The sequence below is a fragment of the Anolis sagrei genome, chromosome 6 (assembly GCF_037176765.1).
Source record: "Anolis sagrei isolate rAnoSag1 chromosome 6, rAnoSag1.mat, whole genome shotgun sequence".
Lineage (NCBI taxonomy): Eukaryota > Metazoa > Chordata > Lepidosauria > Squamata > Dactyloidae > Anolis > Anolis sagrei.
Window position 1 is genome coordinate 112,327,662 of NC_090026.1, and position 19,975 is coordinate 112,347,636.

Below are 19,975 nucleotides of genomic sequence, written 5' to 3' on the forward strand. Positions count from 1 at the left end.
ACACTTCAGAATTATTCAAAAACAGCTCCAAATGGGAGTTTCTAGAAGAGGATGGGGCTTCAGCAAACCACATTGAGGAAACCTCATTGTCCAACTTCAGCATGTGGGCTCGAGGTTTCCCATCGCTGCTTTAGGGGGTTCACAAATTACATCCAAAAGTCAAAACATTATTTACTTTTTTTGCTCTAGATTATCATAGTTGTACCAGAAGCTATAATAAAGGTTATGTTCTGTATTTCACTTGCAAATTTAAACAGCAATTTGCAAAGTGGGATGAAACTAACATAAAAATTGATATAACGAATACCCCTTCATGAACATAACACAAACATATGAAAAAAGAGAGGGATAGAGGCTATTTAAACTAAAGGATAAAGAACTTACACTGTATGTAAAAGAGACAGAAAGCATATATAGCTATTTGTGGTGTGTCTGCACAATAATGTCAATTTTGACAGTGTTCAATAGATTTTAGATAAAAGAAAGAGAAGCTTAACTGGAGTTATTTTGCCTTGCAGCAATAGCTTACTGGCTAACACCCAAGTTTTCCTGTTCCCATCTCAATTCCTAGATGCAGGAGTTTAAATACTCTTTATTTTATTGCTCACTAACATCAAGATGTTTTTCAACTCCTGCGCATCATCTGAAGGCTATATCACAGATCCCATGCCAGTAAGTATGACCTATATGGAATTACTCTTTCACGCCCAAGGCTTGGGGAGGACACAATGTAGTCTTTAATCCCTTGGAATCTTGCCATATGCTTTATAGCCTTTATAATGTTCTGCTTCACAGTAGCTACTGAAAATAAAATTATAATTTATGTTTTACATATGGTAACAGAAAAGAGGGATACCAGATTTCTTTCACCCATAGCTGAGCTGAGATATGGATCAACATAAAGCCTAACACATTCAACAAGTCTTTCCCGTTGATAACCACTTGTAATACAGGGCTGTCTTTCTTCTATTCTGCACTATTCTTTCACACAGCTCATCTAAATAAAAAATAGGATTGTCGATGGTTCCATATGCCTATTTCTTCCTAAAGTTGAGTTACGTTTATAGGTTTATACGTGAAGCATCCGATACAATGACGTGGCAGGCATACTATGCTGCAAAATGGTTGGCTTGCAGTGGCTCTTTACAGAAATTGCTTCACTATGAGAAATTACTAATTACCTGGCCTATTCCCATGCAAAGAATACAGAATACATTCTCAGTATATAATGAGTTAAAATAAATTCAGTCTCTATCTGCCATCTTAGATGAAGATTTATGTTGCACATGCAAACATTCAATTCAGAAAACTGTTTTACCAAATTAATTATCTGCAAGATTTCAAATGTTGTTACTTTTTGATATCAGGTGTTAGACTGAAAGAAAGAAACTGATGCCCTACAAGAGAGGTTATTGGAATCCATTAAAAAAAATACACACAACTCCAGGCTGAGTCCACTTCCACATTGTCCTTATATCTGATCTCAGGTTATCTGCTTTGAGCTACATTATGAGTGTCCAATGCTATATAATCTGGGATAAGCAGATCAGATCCTGGGATATCAGTGTAGAAGGGGCCTGAGGATGGCGTTAAAAGCAGTATTGAAAATATTTACTTTCTGAGGGGGGGGGGGGAAGCAAACATTTACCCTTACAGTAACTCTACAAACTAGCACTGTTAGTACTACCTATGTAATTTCTTTTCCCAACGCTTTATTCTCTAACCCAAATAGTTTTTGCAAGTGGTGGATTGTTTACAAACATTTTATTAAGTCATCACAGCAGAACACTTGCCTTCTAAAAATACCAATACATTTTACTTTTGATGTATTCTTACTGTAAGTTTAATCAGCACATTGAATTTACAAATTTACTAAAAAGGAGTTTTGACTTTTGATTATTCTCCTACTAATTTGCAGTGTTAGATTTTATCATCTTTACAGTGTACAACTAACCAAATTATTTTTTTTTTGCTTAAACTGTATTTCTCACATTTTAATTGATACTAGGCTATCAGTCACATGGCTAAAACCAGACACTCAGTGTAGACCCATGGAAATGAACAGAACAAGTCAATCACACTCAAGCTCACCCCAATTGATTTTAACTGATATAGTTTTGAGTTTGGATCTAAGCCAATACAGTTTCTATTAAACATCTGCAGTATGCTTTCAAGCCAACAGTCAAATACTGCTTTATAGTCTGACCACCACCTCAGTGTACAGAAGCTCTTCGAGTTTACAGTTTGATGTTTTTCAGCTGCTTAATTGCCGAAGACAAAATATCTACCTTAGCATAACAATATCAGCTGCCACCCACTTTCCTGCAGTGGAAGATAGACTATGAAACTGTCAAGACAATTCTTACAGCATGCTGAATGATCAATGTCAGTATTTTCTGTCCTTAATTTCTTTTCAGGCATAGATGTCTACAATCCCACCCACAACCACGTGTACTGCATACATACTGAAAAGGTTGCATGCATCTTGCAAAATAGGCTACTGTATTTGAGAGCTTACGGTTTTATAAACAACTCTTTGTTGTTTTTGCTTGTAACATACAGCTTAGTGCCCCCTCCCAAATACAGTGTTTTAGGCTTGCAATCCCAGCAAACACAGCAACAAAAGCACTCATTTTGTTTTACAGACTTATGAGTGAATGCCCAAACTAAATGCCCACTTAGCAGCTAGGTTTATGACATCACAGAGTATCATGCCCCTCAGGATGGTGTCTACATACATATCCTACATCACTAAGAGAGCTTGAGTTGACAGCCAATTGTTTTCACAGTTTATTCAACTGCCACAGAATAAGCGAATTATTTGAGAAAAAGAGAGTCGTATATAGATTGAGCACCTCTAATAAGACACAAAATACTTAACAGTTCAAAATGGTCCACATGGGTGGCTGAGATAGCGACATCTTTGCATTCCCATGGAAGATTGTACACAAATTATTAAAGAATACTGCACAAGTTACCTTCAGGCTATATGTATAATATGCATATGAAACGTAAATTAATTTTGTGTTTACATGTGGCTGGCTTCAGGGAGAGCACTATTTCCCTGTTACAACAGCTCCAATGGTTGCCAGCCCCTTTCCAGCCACAATCTGAATTATAGGTTTATAAGCCCATATATGGCTTGGATCCAATTTATCTGGAAAGGGCCCTCACTTTATCCTACTGCCCTCTCAAGCTCATTTGGTGGGAATAAGCAAGAAGGCCTTTTCAGTAGCTACTTCCAGACTCTGGAACCCCCTGCCTAAAGAGACAAGGATGGCCCCAGCACAGGCAGGTGAAAACATACCTCGGCCACCAGGCATTTAGGGAATAATGAAAGGCAAGCTACCAGGGATGATGTGAGTGGGATTTGGGAAGAGACTGTGTAGTTTTAAATGTATTTTAATATTTTTATTGACATGAAAGATTTGTTTTTTTATTCATATTCTAATATATTTGCCATTTTAAAAATTGTTGTTTGTCATGTTTGCTTTTCATCAACTTTAGTCCCTATAGTGTAAGAAAAGCAGGACAATTTTTTTAAATTTGCTTCATTTATACTCAGTCTTTCTCACCCCCATGGGGGGACTCAAGGCAGCTTACACCTCCAGCAAGATTCAATGCCACTTAATACAATCATAAAACATACCCTGTCAACTAAAACAATTAAAAGTCAAGCAAATAAACACATAGAATAACGGATTAAAAACAGATTAAAACAAACAAAGAAACAAACAAATAGATGTGAGTACCATCTTCAAGAGACCTAATTATACATCCTACAGTCATGTATTTCAGGAAGGGGACAGTAGCGTACAGACTGATGAGCAACCCTTATCCAAAATTCCAAATACTTCAAAATCCAAAATTGCCAGAGTGGGTGACTGAGATTGTGTTATCACTTGGTTTTCCAATGGTTCAATGTATGCAAACTTTGTTTCATGCACAAAATTATTTTTACAATTCTGTGCATATGTGTATAAGATGTATTATAATATTTATTTATACCCACTTTATTTCCCCCAAGGGAACTCAAAGCGGCTATGTATGAAATAGAATCATGGAGTTGAAAGAGATCACCAAGGGCCATCCAGTCCAACCCCTTTCTGCCCATCCAGGAATACAAATTAAAAGCAACCTTAAATATGGCATCCAGCTTCTGCTTTAAAATCTCCAGAGAAGACTCCACCACATTCCAAGGTAGCATATTCTGCTGCTGGACCACTTACTGTCAGAAGGTTTTTCCTGATGTTTAAAATGGAATCTGTTTTCCTGCAGTTTGAATCCACTGCTCCATGTCCTATTCTTTAGAGCAGGGGTCCTCAAACTAAGGCCTGGGGGCCGGATACGGCCCTCTGAGGTCATTTACCCGGCCCTCGCTCAGGCTCAACCGAAGTCTGAAATGACTTGAAAGCACACAACAACAACAACAACAACAACAACAACAACAACCCTATCTCATCAGCCAAAAGCAGGTTCACACTTCCCATTGAAATACTAATAAGTTTATATTTTAAAAATTGTTCTTCATTTTAATTACTGTATTGTTTTTAAGTGTTTTTTGCACTACAAATAAGATATGTGCAGTGTGCATAGGAATTCATGTTTTTCCCCGAATTATAATCCGGCCCTCTAACAGTTTGAGGGAGCGTAACCTGGCCCTCTGTTTAAAAGGTTTGAGGACCCCTGCTTTAGAGCAACAGAGAACAAGCTTGCCTCCTCCTCACTGTGACATCATTTCAAATATTTAAACATGGCTATCATGTCCCCTCTGTCTTATTTTCTCTAAGCTAAGTTTCCTAAACTGTTTCTCATAGGGCTTAAGTTCTCAAACTAAGCCCTATGAGGATGATTTTGGACACCCTTCTCTGAACACATTCCAGCTGGTCAATATCCCTTTGGATCGGGGTGTCCAGAACTGGACACAGTATTCCATGTGAAGTCTGACCAAGGCAGAATAGAGTGAGACTATGACTTCCCATACAGCCTAGAATCACACTGTTGACTCATGTTCAGCTTGAAGTCTACTAAGGCTCCTAGATCACTTTCATATGGATTGTTTTTAAGTCAGGTGTCACCCATCCTGTATCTATCCATTTCATTTTTATTGCCAATGTGAAATATTGCACATTTCTCCCCACTAAAATTCATTTTGTTACTTTTGGCCCAGCTCTCTAATCTGTTTGGGTCATTTTGGATTCTGATCCTGTCCTCTGTGGTACTAGCTATACTTCCCAATTTGATGTCATCTCCAAATGTAATGAGCATGCCTAATATTCAGCCACCCAAGGAGTCCCCCTGGTGGCGCAGTGGGTTAAACCCCTGGCCGGGAGGACTGAAGACCGATAGGTCGCAAGTTTGAATCCGGGGAGAGGCGGATGAGCTCCCTCTATCAGCTCCAGCTCCTCATGCGGGGACATGAGAGAAGCCTCCCACAAGAATGATAAAAACATCAAAATCATCTGGGCGTCCCCTGGGCAACGTCCTTGCAGACGGCCAATTCTCTCACACCAGAAGCGACTTGCAGTTTCTCAAGTCACTCCTGACATGACAAAAAAAACAAAAACCAAGTCATTGATAAAGATGTTGAACAGCACTGAGCCCATGACAGACCCCACTGATCCACTCTCTCTGGAATGCAGAGAAGCCATTGGATACAAGCACTCTTAAGCCAGTCACCCAATCCCCAATCCATCTAATAATAATATCGTCTAGCCCAGGCATGGGCAAACCTACTGGCTGTTAGGAATTGTGGGAGTTAAAATCCAAAACACCCAGAGGGCCAAAGTTTGCCCATGTCTGGTCTAGCCAACATTTTATTAGCTTCTTTATGAGAACGTTACGGGGGACCTTATCAAAGACCTTACTGAAATTGAGATATGCTATGCCTACAGAATTCCCTTCATCTACCAAGCTTCTCTGAGAGAGAAAGAGATAAGATTTGTCTGGCTTGGCCTGTTCATGGGAAACCCTTGATGACTTTTTGTAATTGTCTGTTTAATATGCTGCTCCAGAATTTTCCTGATATTGATGTCAGACTGACTGGGCGGTCATTATTGGGTCCTCCTCCCCCCCCCCCCCTTTTAGAGATGGAGCCAACATTTAACTTCTTCCAGTCTGCTGGAACATTCCCTCAAAGATTGCCAGTGGTTCTGAAATTACTTCTGCGGGCTATTTCCTGACATGCACAATTTGGATAAGAACACCTTCTATTCCATCCCAAAGGCCCAAATCCCAAGCATTTTAGGAAACATGGGAGACTTAGGCTGATCTACACTAGGCATGGGCAAACTTCAGCCCTCCAGGTGTTATGGACTTCAACTCCCACAATTGTGAGAGTTGAAATCCAAAATACCCGGAGGGCCAAAGTTTGCCCATGCCTGACCTACACTGCCATACAACGCAGTTTATGCAGTATCTACACTGTCATACAATACAATGGATTTGATGTGCTATCTTAGCCGGCTTTTAATGGTTCAAATGTTGATTATTTATTTAAATTCCTTGCTTTAATTTGTGTAATGTATTTTATTGTTGTTTATATTTTTGTACTTCTGTACAAAATACCCATTACTCAACATGATCCAAGACTCCACTGAGCAACATGTCCTTGTCTACAATATGCCCCATTGTGCAATGGGGCCCTCATGTGCAAAAGAACATTATTACAATTTATTAGCATGGTATCTTATTATATTACTAAAAGTGGCTCAATGTAAAATAAATCACATGTAGTTGACATTTGATCAGTCCACATACTGTCTTACCAGAGAAAGACAATATGTCATGCAGATTATCGGTAATTCAGAACAACATATTTACAGGGTTGTTGTAGGTTTTTCCGGGCTATATGGCCATGTTGTGGAAGCGATTTTTCTCCTGACGTTTTGCCTACATCTATGGCAAGCATCCTGAGGATGCTTGCCATAGATGCGGGCGAAACATCAGGAAAAAAATCGCCTCCACAACATGGCCATATAGCCCGGAAAAACCTACAACAACCCAGTGATTCCGGCCATGAAAGCCTTCGACAATACATTGAACATATTTACAATCATACAATCAGTTGGACTGACTCAAATAATGTCCTTTTAGAGAGATTTAAAATGGTCTTTCTTTGTGGAGAATCTTCTTTCTGGCAGTTCATGAAGCAAGAACATACTCCAAACTGTCTCTCTCTCTCTCTGCTTCTCTGCAAGCACCTGCATAGCTCAAGTCCAAAATATGTAACAGTAACTCAAAGTCCCTGCTTCAGCCAACTCCCCAGGCATAGCCCAACCATTCTGTTTTACACAGACACTGAATGTCTGCCTTTATTATGTTGGAAGCCGCCCTGAGTCCCCTTGGGGAGATATGGCAGGCTACACATAAAGTTGTTGTTGTTGTTGTTGTTATTATTATTATTATTATTATTATCAGTATGCAATCTGAACTGGATTATATGACAGTGGAAACTCATACAAGGCATTTAAAGAATGATTGACAACTGGGAAATAGAGGGAGAAAACGTGGAGGCCGTGACTTTGTATTTCTAGGCGCAAAGATTACTGCAGATGCAGACTGTGGCCAGGAAATCAGAAGACGTTTACTTCTTGGGAGGAGAGCAACGTCCAGTCTCGATAAAATAATAAAGAGTAGAGACATCACACTGGCAACAAAGATCTGCCTAGTCAAAGCCATGGTATTCCCTGTAGTAACCTACGGATGTGAGAGCTGGACCTTAGGGAAGGCTGAGCGAAGGAAGATAGATGCTTTTGAGCTGTGGTGCTGGAGGAAAGTGCTGAGAGTGCCTTGGACTGCGAGAAGATCCAACCAGTCCATCCTCCAGGAAATAAAGCCCGGCTGCTCACTGGAGGGAAGGATACTAGAGACAAAGTTGAAGTACTTTGGCCACATCATGAGGAGACAGCAAAGCCTAGAGAAGACAATTATGCTGGGGAAAGTGGAAGGCAAAAGGAAGAGGGGCCGACCATGGGCAAGATGGATGGATGGCATCCTTGAAGTGACTGGACTGACCTTGAAGGAGCTGGGGGTGGTGACGGCCAACAGGGAGCTCTGGCGTGGGCTGGTCCATGAAGTCACGAAGAGTCGGAGACGACTGAACGAATGAACAACAACAACAACATAGGGCGGTGTGGATCACAGCGTGGCTTGTGACTGGGGCCCCTTTCCACATAAAACCCCACATTATCTGCTTTGAACTGGGATATATGGCCGTGTGGGCTCAGGGCCTTTCCACAAAGCCTTATAACCCAGAATATCAAGGCAGAATAACCCACAGCATCTTCTTTGAACTGGATTATCTGAGTCCACACTGCCATATATCCCAGTTGGGATTGTCTGCCTCGATATTCAGAGTTATATGACTGTGTGGAAGGGCCCTGGTGCCCTTTAATTCCTCCCTTCGGTTCCACAGAAGGCCGACTCTTGCCTCTAGGCCCCACCAATGGCTTTTCTCCCTCCCTCCTCTGCTTTCGGCCCATTGAGGCCTCGCAGCCGCCGCCCAGGCTCTCCTTTCCCAGAGGCCTCTCTCCGCCTAAGCGCTTCCCTCGACGCTTCAACTCACCGCAATGACAACAGTGTCCTCGGCCTGGAACTTGGCGATGTACTTGTCGCCTCGGGTCACTTCGGAATCGTTGAGGGGCCTGAAGCGACACATCACTTTGATGTTGCACTCCGCCGGGTCCGCCATCTTAGGCCTCAGCCGCCGCCTCCTCCTCTTCCCTCAGCGTCCAGTCAGGCCCAGCGCCCGCCTCGCCCCGACGCCAGGCAACCTCTCCCCGGACTGAGGAGCCGGGCCAGTGTCCGAAGAATGGCGGAGGGCTCCCGCTCCGCCCAGGCCTCCTCTTCCTCCTCCTCCTGCACTCACTTCCTTTCCAATATGGCCGCCATGGCGGCACCTGCAGCCGGCGAATCCGGGCCCCGCCCCTCCTGCGCGCGCGGGGGGCGTGGCTAACGGCCGGGCAGGGAGAAGGTGACGTCACCGTCTGCGGCAAGCGGTACTGCGCAGGCGCAATGGCGAACCCACTTCGGCGACATGTCTTCCTTCCAAACAGAGAAGTCCTGTCAGCAAGTCCGGGAGGAGAGATCTAACGCGCAGGCGCAAAAGGAGGAAACTCGAAAGCAGAGGCGAGAACTTTGCTGCGCATGCGCGGACTATTTAGCGGGAAGTCTGGCAAGGATTCTAAGTCTTGGACTTGGAAAATCATTTGAAGTTAGTGCGGTCGCTAGAAATAGTAATAATAATGCCTTATTTTTAATCCACCTTCTCTCCCCTAAGGGATTCAGGACGGCTTCCAAGAATTAAATTAAAATAAAATGGCAAACATTCAATGCCACATGCAAATAACAAAAGCATGTGGACAATTTTAACAGAAAGGAAGAGACCATGAAAATGAACAAAATCTGGCTACCAGTATTAAAAAAAACTCTAAAATTACAACAGCAAAACAACAGAGAGGAAACAACCAGGCACAGATTAGCACCTCCCAGCAAGAGATTTTCCCAGGCTCAGGCAGGCCTTCAAATGCTAATGAAGGAGATCAGCTAAACATTCACACCTAACTGCAGCAGGGAAGAGCTCCTTGCCCCACCCCAGCCATTCCACAGATATATAAACCCATTGTCCTAATTCCAACAGAACTCACTACCTCTGAGGATGCTTGCCATAGATGCAGGCGAAACGTCAGGAGAAATGCCTCTAGAACATGGCTCTATAGCCCGAAAAAACCCCACAAGAACCTAGTGATTCCAGCCATGAAAGCCTTCGACAATACAACAACAGTAAACATTGTCACTGACATATAATGACTGGTTGGAAAAGTGCTCTTTCAGCAGTCACCAGCCAACCCCTCTCCAATGCCAGAAATACAACTTAATGGTGTAACATTAGAAAATGTTGACCATTTCCGCTACCGTGGCAGCCACCTCTCCACAAAAGTCAATACTGACAACTGAAATTCAACACCGCCTGAGCTCTGCGAGTGCAGCATTTTTCCGAATGAAGCACAGAGTGTTTGAGGACTGGGACATCTGCAGGGATACCAAGGTGCTTGTTTATAAAGCTATTTTCCTCCCAACCCTGCTATACGCCTCCAAAACATGGACTATCTACACATGTCACATGCAACTCCATCAGTGTTGCCTCTGAAAAATCCTGCAAATCTCTTGGGAAGACAGGCGGACAAACGTCAGCGTGCTGGAAGAAGCAAAGACCACCAGCATTGAAGCGATGGTCCTCCGCCATCAACTTCGCTGGACCGGCTACGTTGTCTGAATGCCCGATCACTGTCTCCCAAAGCAGTTGCTCTACTCCAAACTCAAAAACGGGAAATGTAATGTTGGTGGACAGGAAAAAAGATTGAAAGATGGGCTCAAAGCCAACCTTAAACGCTGTGGCATAGACACAGAGAACTGGGAAGCCCTGGCCCTTGAGCGCTCTAGCTGGAGGTCAGCTGTGACCAGCAATACTGTAGAATTTGAAGAGGCAGGAATGGAGGGCGAAAGAGAGAAACGTGGCAAGAGGAAGGTGCATCAAGCCAACCCTAACCTTCCACCTGGAAACTAATGCCCTCACTGCAGGAGAAGATGCAGGTCAAGAATCAGGTGCCACAGCCACCTAGGTATCCATGGGCAAAACACATCACTTGGAGGACCATCATCCTTGGACTATGAGGGATCACCTAAGTATGTTAATAAGCCAATAACAATGAATGGGCAGAACAAACAATTACAATTCAGAGTGAATATAGACATTTAAACTCACCAAATCAAACAGCTTTAGCCAAACATACAGTCAGGCCTGGTAACACATTCAGCAGTTTAAATCTGTATACAACTTGAAGTATCAAAATATAAAAATGCTATCAAGGTAATCCTTGATAGCATTAATAGGCATTAATAGGAAATTCTGATGTCTTCCGTACAGAGATTGCAAGGCCCTTCCCACAGAACAAGATAAGACTATCTTCACAATATAATTAATGCAGTTTGACACCACTTTAACTGTCACGGCTCAATGCTCTGGGATCATGGAGTTGTAGTTTTATTAGGTCATTAGCTGCCTCTCCAAGGCAGTGGGTGCCTCACCAAACTACAAATCCCAATATTCTGCAGCATTGAGCCCTGGCAGTTAAAAACGTTTTTTTGTTTTTGTTTTTTCGTTTTAGGAGTGACTTGAGAAACTGCAAGTCGCTTCTGGTGTGAGAGAATTGGCCATCTGCAAGGATGTTGCCCAGGGGACGCCCGGATGTTTTGCCATCCTGTGGAAAGCTTCTCTCATGTCTCCACATGGGAAGCTGGAGCTGACAGATGGGAGCTCACTCCGCTCCCTGGATTTGAACCGTTGACCTTTCAGTCAGCAGTTCTACAAGCACAAGGTTTAACCCATTGCGCCACCAGGGGCTCCTTGTTAAAGTGATGTCAAACTGCATTAATTATGCAGTGCAGATGCACCCTAAGGCTTACTTCCTGCCTTAGCCTGAATATGAACCCAGACAGAAATTGATTTGTCTGTTTAATGTCATTCACTTTCTTCCTTAACTGGAGCACAAGGTGATTTATCAAATTAGAATCAGTGCAATTTAGCAAAAGTGTGTATATATATATATAGAGAGAGAGAGAGAGAGAGAGAGCAACCTTTCTCATTTGCACAGTGGTCAGATGCTGTTCAAACGAAAACTTAATCACAATGTAATTGCCGTATTGCTTTAATTGTCATCCAGGCAGATATTCTTTTTTCAAACCTGCAAGATATTCATGGATTTCAAAATGCCGTCTGCCCAGAGTTTATGGTTGGAAAATCAGTAGAATATTTTGTTTTGAGTATTCGTCTCTGGTTTACTTCTCTAATTCTTCAAAAAAAAGTTAATAATACTATACTACTTCTGCCTTTTTAAAAAATGCTCTATTTTTACCTCCGCTCAAAACAACCAAACCTTTGTGTTCAGCCCATAAAACTTCCTAATGGCCTAACAACCCCTAAAGGAAAACAATGGTTGTTGCTTACTTGTAGGAAAACCTAATATTATTGATATCACAGGACAGTTTTTTACTCTGGTAACAATGTCCTCCTAATGAATGTTTTATTACTTGAATGTAGTCCTTGGAGGCAAATTTTCCTCATGTGATATGCTGGTTTTCTTATCGGCTGGCCTGTTTAGAAGAAAGAGTGTTTGTGTATGCCTTACTCTGCTGAATTGTGCCAATGTATTTTAAGTCGTCATTTATTAGACCTACCAGTTTTCCATCAGATAAAGCAAGTTGGACTCCCCATTGCCCAGATAAATGTCTTCCTTTAAAACAGTTGTTCCCAACCTGTCGTTCGTTGACCAGCAGTGGTTTGCAAGAACTAAAATATGGTCCGTGACCTCACTGTTACTACATTGTTGCAACTAGAGTGACTGGTCTCGCGAAACCTTCTTATAGTGCCAAACTGTATTAAATATGGTTTTCTGTGGGTGAGCAGATGGCGACTACTGGATAGCATATATTCTGTATCAGAAACTAGAGGTGATGTGGTCTATCCAATGCAATTTTCTGAATCAGCACCCCAAATAACTAAACCAAATCTAAAGTTGTCCAAAAACTGATTCGTAACCCTATTGGGACTAATGTTGGAGAGTGGTCCCTGGTCAAAGTGGTCCCTGGTCAAGTCGTTCCTGATCAAAAAAAAAGGGCTGGGAACCACTGCTTTAGAAGATAGGATGTCTTAGCATTGTACTAGCACCATATTGTACATCACATTTTCCTGATTCACTTAGAGTACAGTGCTGGAATTTACATTTGCCTTTGAATTTCACTAGATATTCATTAATGGTTAGATCCATCCTTATTGTGTACCAGTTTCAAAACCAACCATAGACCACTTGCCTCTAAAGACAGCCAGTTTCATGTCCATCGTCACTCCTTTTTTCCACATCTTTTCTCACAAATGTCTTGAGAACTTCCCAAATCTTTCAAGGCTCATTTGATACAGTGGCATATTCCATTTAACTGATACTTTATATACAGGCAGTCCCCAAGATAGGTTCTGTAGGTTCATTCCTAAGTTGAATTTGTATGTAAGTGTAATTCCAGTGCACTCTCTCTCTCTGTATATGTGTGTGTGTGTGTGTTTGCGTGTGTGTGTATAGTGGATATATCCTACCCAAAGCCTTCACACACACACACACACACACACACACACACACACATATATATATATGAAGGCTTTTGGTTGGATAGGTATAGAGGTAACACCCCTGTGACGTTTTGCTGTCTGTGTCCCAGTTCAGAAGATTTCACCTCATTTTCTGTCCCTGTAATAATTAGATTTTGAAATATTTGTCTTGTTATGGAAACAAAGATTGGTGATTGGGGACTCCTCCACACAGCCCTATATCCCAGAATATCAAGGCAGAAAATCCCACAATATCAGCTTTGAAGTGGAATATATGTCAGTGTGAACTCAGATAACCTAGTTCAAAGCAGATACCATGGGATTTTCTGCCTTGATATTCTGGGATATAGGGCTGTGTGGAAGGGCCCAAAGCTTCAGTTGAGACACCTATTCCCCATGATAACTCTTTCATGAGTGAATTTCCCTTCCTAGAAGTAGATTTCTCCCACTTCCTGTTGTTTCACCCCATTTTTAACTATGAGTTGTTTGGGTTGTTGTAGGTTTTCCGGGCTATATGACCATGTTCTAGAGGCATTTTCTCCTGATGTTTCGCCTGCATCTATGGCAAGCATCCTCAGAGGTAGTGAGGTCCAGGCCCGTAGCGAGGGGGGGTTTTTAGGGGTTCAAACCCCCCCCCGAAATGTTTAAGGTTAAAAAAATAAACCTGGTTTACTCATTAATTTTAACAGGTTTACTAATGAATTTGGTTAACTGGTTAACTTCCCCGCCCTCCATAGACCAGCACCCGGTGCGCCTTTGCTGCTGCCATCTCCGCCTCTCCTTTCCCCTCTCTCTCTTCTCTGAAGCAGCGCGGGGAGGGGCGTTCCTCCAGCTAGCCAATCGCCTTCGGCCTTGCACCCCTTCCCAGCCTGATTGACAGGAGCAGGCAAAGAAGGCAGAGCCGGCCAAGGAGAGCCTGTCTCTTAAAGGGAATGCTCGTGATTCAATATATTTATTGTCTAGGGGCACCCTTAGAAAGGCATATATAAAGGGAACGCTCGTGATTCAATATATATATATATATATATATATATATATTGAATCACGAGCGTTCCCTTTATATATGCCTTTCTAAGGGTGCCCCTAGACTTGTAGAATTGCTGCAGCTTGACATCCCTTTAAACTGAGCATTATGGGAGTTGTAGTTTTGCAAGGTCTTCAGCATGCACCACACTACAATTTACCAGAATTCCATAGCATTATTTATTTATCGTGCCAAGGAACCGAACAGTTGTGTTACATTTTTTACAGAACAAACAAACATACATACATACATACATACAAAAGACAGAGTTTGCAAGCTTGGTAGTTGATTAAATGTCCTTTGACCAGTAGCTGGCCACTTGGAGTGCTTCTGGTGTTGCCACAAGGAGGTCCTCCATTGTGTATGTGGCAGGGCTCAGCTTGCATTGCAGCAGGTGGTTTGTAGTTTGCTCTTCTCCGCACTCGCATGTTGTGGATTCCACTTTGTAGCCCCATTTCTGAAGGTTGGCTCTGCATCTCGTGGTGCCAGAGCACAGTCTATTCAGCGCCTTCCAAGTCACCCAGTCCTCTGTGTGCCCAGGGGAGAGTCTCTCATTTGGTATCAGCCATCGATTGAGGCTCTGGGTTTGAGCTTGCCAGGTTTGGACTCTCGCTTGCTGAGGTGTTCCAGCGAGTGTCTCTGTAGATCTTAGAAAACTATTTCTAGATTTAAGTTGTTGACGTGCTGGCTGACACCCAAACAAGGGATGAGCTGGAGATGTCTCTGCCTTGGTCCTTTCACTATTGGCTGCTACTTCCCGGCGGATGTCAGGTGGTGCAATACCGGCTAAGCAGTGTAATTTCTCCAGTGGTTTAGGGTGCAGACACCCCATGATAATGGGGCATGTCTCATTAAGGGCCACATCCACTGTTTTAGTGTGGTGAGATGTGTTCCACACTGGGCATGCGTACTCAGCAGCAGAGTAGCACAGTGCAAGGGCAGATGTCTTCACTATATCTGGTTGTGATCCCCAGGTTGTGCCAGTCAGCTTTCGTATGATGTTGTTTCTAGCACCCACTTTTTGCTTGATGTTCAGGCAGTGCTTCTTGTAGGTAAGAGCACGGTCCAGAGTGACTCCCATGTACTTGGGTGTGCTGCAATGCTCCAGTGGGATTCCTTCCCAGGTGATCCTCAGAGCTCAGGATGCTTGTCTGTTTTTTGACATGGAAGGCACATGTCTGTGTTTTACATGGGTTGGGGATCAGTTGGTTTTCCCTGTAATAGGCAGTTAGAGCACCTAGAGCTTCGGAGAGCTTGTGTTCAACCATTTCAAAGCTCCCTGCTTGAGCAGTAATGGCACGATCATCAGCATAGATGAAACTTTCTGTCCCTTCTGGCATTGGCTTATCCCCATGCTAAGTCTATGAGACGCAAAAAATTAAGAGTCCCTCCCTGCAAGCACTATCTCAAGCAAATATTGACAATCTATTCACACTGTCATTACTTGCAGCAATAGCCGATGTAGCAAAGCAACCATGTTGGGGAGGGGGGTGTTGAATGCTCTCACTAAGGAGGCCAGACTTGGTGGAGGTGGTTGACAGGGGCGGAGCTGTAGGCTATTGAAGGCTGTTCTGCCCCCCCCCCCCCCCCCCGCTGTGCTCTTTGCTTCAGCGTGACCTAAGAGGCAGGTTTCAACTCTCCCCCCCCCAAAAAAAATTTAAACCCCCCCCCAAAAATTTTCAAAACTTCCCCCCCCCCCAAATGTTCAACCCTCCCCGAAATTTTTTTCTGGCTACGGCCCTGGTGAGGTCTGTTGGAAGTAGGAAAATGAGTTGTTTGTAAGTCAGATGTTTGTAACTTGGGGACTCCCTGTACATGATAGTTGACTTACATAGGATTTCACTGTACAGTTGTTAAACTATGCAGTGCAAGCCTATGTTATATCAAGGTGTATAATATATACACTGTATATGGATTAACGCACACAGCCTTGATCCATTCTACTGAAACCAAATTTTGATGATAGCACTTCTGCAGATGGGTGGCTGTTTGTTCATTAGTGATCTCACTTGACTTTGGAGTTTGAGGGTGTTTTAATATACAAAGGGACATGGCTTAATGCACTAAGGCAGGTGTTGGTCTTTGCCATGAAGATCTTGTTTTAACATGTTCTTCTGTCTTAGGCAGCTGAAGCCTTAAACCAGTATTCTCTTTTCATCTGAGCAGAAGAATCTCTACTTCACAACCACAGAAGTGCTGTAGGCAATCATTATTCACCAGGCGGTGGGTGTGATCATACCTTTTAAAAAGGCCATTGCACTTTGATGGAATATGAGCAAAAATTCTGAGAAGAGACAAAATTCTAAAGATGTGTTCATGCCTTCCATTTTAATGAAATGCATCATCATCTTCATCATAAGCGATCCCTCATGGCTGAGTATGATTTTCTTCCAGAAGATTTAAGGAAACCATGACTACTTTAACCCTTATCCAAGCAGCATAATCCATTGAGGGCCTTAATCTGGAATATTTTTGACCTCAATATGAATTCCCCTATATGCATGGCATGAAAATGTTCTATGCCCACAAGAATGTTCGGGAATACTGCATGAAACGTATTCTACAATATCGACAATACTCAAACACCAGGGCCTGGAAATATATCGACACTACTCAAACGCCAGGGCCTTCAGTTGTCTCCTTTAGGAGACAACTTGAAGACCTGGCTGTAGGACCAGGAATTCGACTAGAGGTGTTGACTAGAGGACAATGGCAGCTTGGAAAGGAAACTTTGAACATTATGACATTATGACATTGGATTTCTCTGACTGGATCTTGGTTTTAGCAGCATGTTGGTTGAATGTTAAATGAATTTATTGATGAATTTTTATAATGTTTTAATTGAGTTTTACTGTTTTAATCGAATGTATATGTTGACAGCATCACTGATGCTTATGTGAAGCCGTCCTGAGTCTCCTTGTGGGAGAAGGGCGGGGTAGAAATGAAGTAAATAAATAAATAAAACATATATTTGCATGGAATGGAAGTCGTATTTGTTTTAAGTAGATGTTAGTTATCCTTGTCTGAGAAAAAAATATAGCCAACAACAATGCGGTTAACTTGTTTGAATAGTTTGAACTGCAGAATGGAATGTTTTTTTAATATATACAAAGCAGCTGGCTGAAACTCAGGAACAATATTTACAACTCTTGTCAATTATTTACTGACTTCTGGAAAATGCCTGTTGTAGTTCAGCTAGCTGATGATGATGAGAGGATTTGCAGGATCCTGCAAATCTCTTGGGTAGACAAGCGGACAAATGTCAGCGTGTTGGAAGAAGCAAATACCACCAGCATTGAAGTGATGGTCCTCTGTCATCAACTCCGCTGGACCGGCCACGTTATCTAGATGCCCAACCACCGTCTCCCAAAACAGTTGCTTTACTCCGAACTCAAGAATGGAAAACAGAATGTTGGTGGGCAAGAAAAGAGATTGAAACATGGGCTCAAAGCCAACCTTAAAAACTGTGACATAGACAGTGAGAACTGGGAAGCCCTGGCCCTTGAGCGCTCCAGCTGGAGGTCAGCTGTGACCAGCAGTATTGTAGAATTTGAAGAGGCATGAATGGAGGGTGAAAGAAACGTGCCAAGAGAAAGGCGCGTCAAGCCAACCCCGACCAGGACCACCTTCCACCTGGAAACTAATGCCCTCACTTTGGGAGAAGATGCAGGTCAAGAATAGGGCTCCACAGCCACATAAGGACCCACCGCCAGTGCACTGATCCTGAAAGACTATCCTATTCAGACAACGAGGGATCGCCTAAGTAAATAAGACGATGAGAGGTTTGGGGGTGCTGGGACTGATGGTTCTGTGGGTGCCCAGACATAGGGGGTTTTGGAGCAAGATGGTTCTCAGGTTGGAAATGGGAATGAAACTGCTTTGGATGCCGACAAGCAGGGAAGGGAGGATTACATGAGCAAAACCATGGAAAGGAGAGACAGAGGTGGGCTTCTCAAGGTCAAAAGAATGTCATCATGTCTTACAGCCCTTAAATTAGAGAGCTGTTAGGATTTCAGATCAAGCACCGTTGGTACTAGAGTGGGAAACTCCTGACTTGTTCGTGGTTCATGTTCTAAGCTCAAGGCCCAAGATTCCTAGTCAAGTTTTGCTTCCTGCTTTAAGTATGTACCTATGGATTCATGCTCTTATTTTGTTCCTTGTTTTCTGAATTAATGTTCAAGTTTTAACTCTTGCTTTTGGATTTATCTTTTTCCTATGGGACTTGCTTTCTATATGCACACTTGGATTTTTACTCTATTATTTGCCTAAGGTGCCTGTGGCCCTTTCTTCTATGTCTTTTATCAATAAACTATTTATTACCATGTCTGGTTTCCTGGTGAGTGCTTTGAGCAAGGTGAACTCCTGCTGAGGTGCAACAATGCCTATCTTGTAGATCTAGTTCTCTGTGTATTCTGCAACAAAACATGTGGTCAATTTACACTTTCCCAGAACAATCACATGCATGTATGCCTGAGCTTTCAAGTCGCCTGTCAATTTAAGGTGACCTCATGAATTTCATAGGGTTTTCATAGACAAGGAGTCCTCAAGAGGTGGTTCTGCCGGTTTCTTCCTCTGAAATATAGCCTAAGGCATTTAATATTTGTCTGTCATCTCCTGTCAAAGGACTACCCAGGTTTGACCTTGCTTGGCTTCCAAAGTCAGACAGGATCTGGTGCCTTTAGGGTATTTAGGCCCCTTAATCCCCGTTTAATTCAGTGGTACGTACTCCCATGCTAATTGTGAAAATCAGACTCTTACACACTTTCTTCATGTAGTGAACTTTAAAATCAAAATCTATGCTTATTGCTATTGTTGTATATTATAGAAATAACCCCTTTAGGCTTACATGGTGCAGGGATTCTGCCAATTTGGAGAATTGCTGTAGCTATGTAATTATGTAATTATCCTGTCAGAATTGGTTTGGCATCAGCAAAGTTGATCTGATGTAAAAAATAATTTGACTAAATTGTCAGCACAGGTGCACATACAGACTCAAATGGAATTCGTTTCCCTCACCCTGATGTAAAAACAAGTCTGCTGGATTAATCATTATGTCGTGATATGTTAAAATTCAGCATCCTACAAGCAAACAGTATACTTTGTTTAGGCTACTCTAGAGAGCTTACCAGCTTTTAAAAAGGTTTAATTTCCCTAGAATCTACAAAATAGTATAATGTAAGCTAATTCAGAGAAATATGTCTATTAGAATGGGGATTATGTGGCCCTCCAGATGCTGTTTTAGTGCATGACTCATCAGAGTTGTAGTCCAGCAACATCTGATGGGCATACATTTCTACATTTGGTGTAAATTGACTTTAATCAGGGATTTGGCTAGCCTTCAAACACTTTGCATTGTGTAGTATTGATGTTATAATCATAACTCATAACCTCCAAAATTGAATCCCCCCAGGATCCTTGTGTCTTACTCCCAAGTATACGGGCATAAGGTTATTCTATAACCTTATTTATGTCTATTTATTGTATAGGGGGATTCATCCTTGCAGAGCAACCCCAATCCCTGGATCAGATAATAGGTGAGATGAGAAGATCTCTTTCATGCTCTGCAGCAGAGCTTTTCAAACATTTCATGTTGGTGACATACTTTTTAGGCATGTATCATTTTGTGAAATACTAATTCGGATTTGCTAGCAAACCAGAGGTTAAATCAGGGGTCCACAAAATTTTTAAACAGAGGGCCAGGTCACAGTCCCTCAAACTGTTGGAGGGCCGGATTATAATTTGGAAAAAACATGAATGAATTCCTATGCACACTGCACATATTTTATTTGTAG

At 42.5% G+C, this 19,975-nt stretch overlaps 1 protein-coding gene across 1 annotated transcript in view; it reads right to left on the reverse strand.

The window, feature by feature from the left end:
* KIF5B (kinesin family member 5B) overlaps positions 1-8,923 on the reverse strand; it is a 40,731-nt gene extending 31,808 nt beyond the window's left edge. Inside the window, exon 1 of the mRNA XM_060782502.2 lies at positions 8,567-8,923. Coding sequence (XP_060638485.1) covers positions 8,567-8,692 — 126 coding nt within the window. The 5' untranslated portion in view covers positions 8,693-8,923. The remainder of the gene's footprint in view (positions 1-8,566) is intronic.
* Between the last annotated feature and the right edge of the window lie 11,052 nt (positions 8,924-19,975).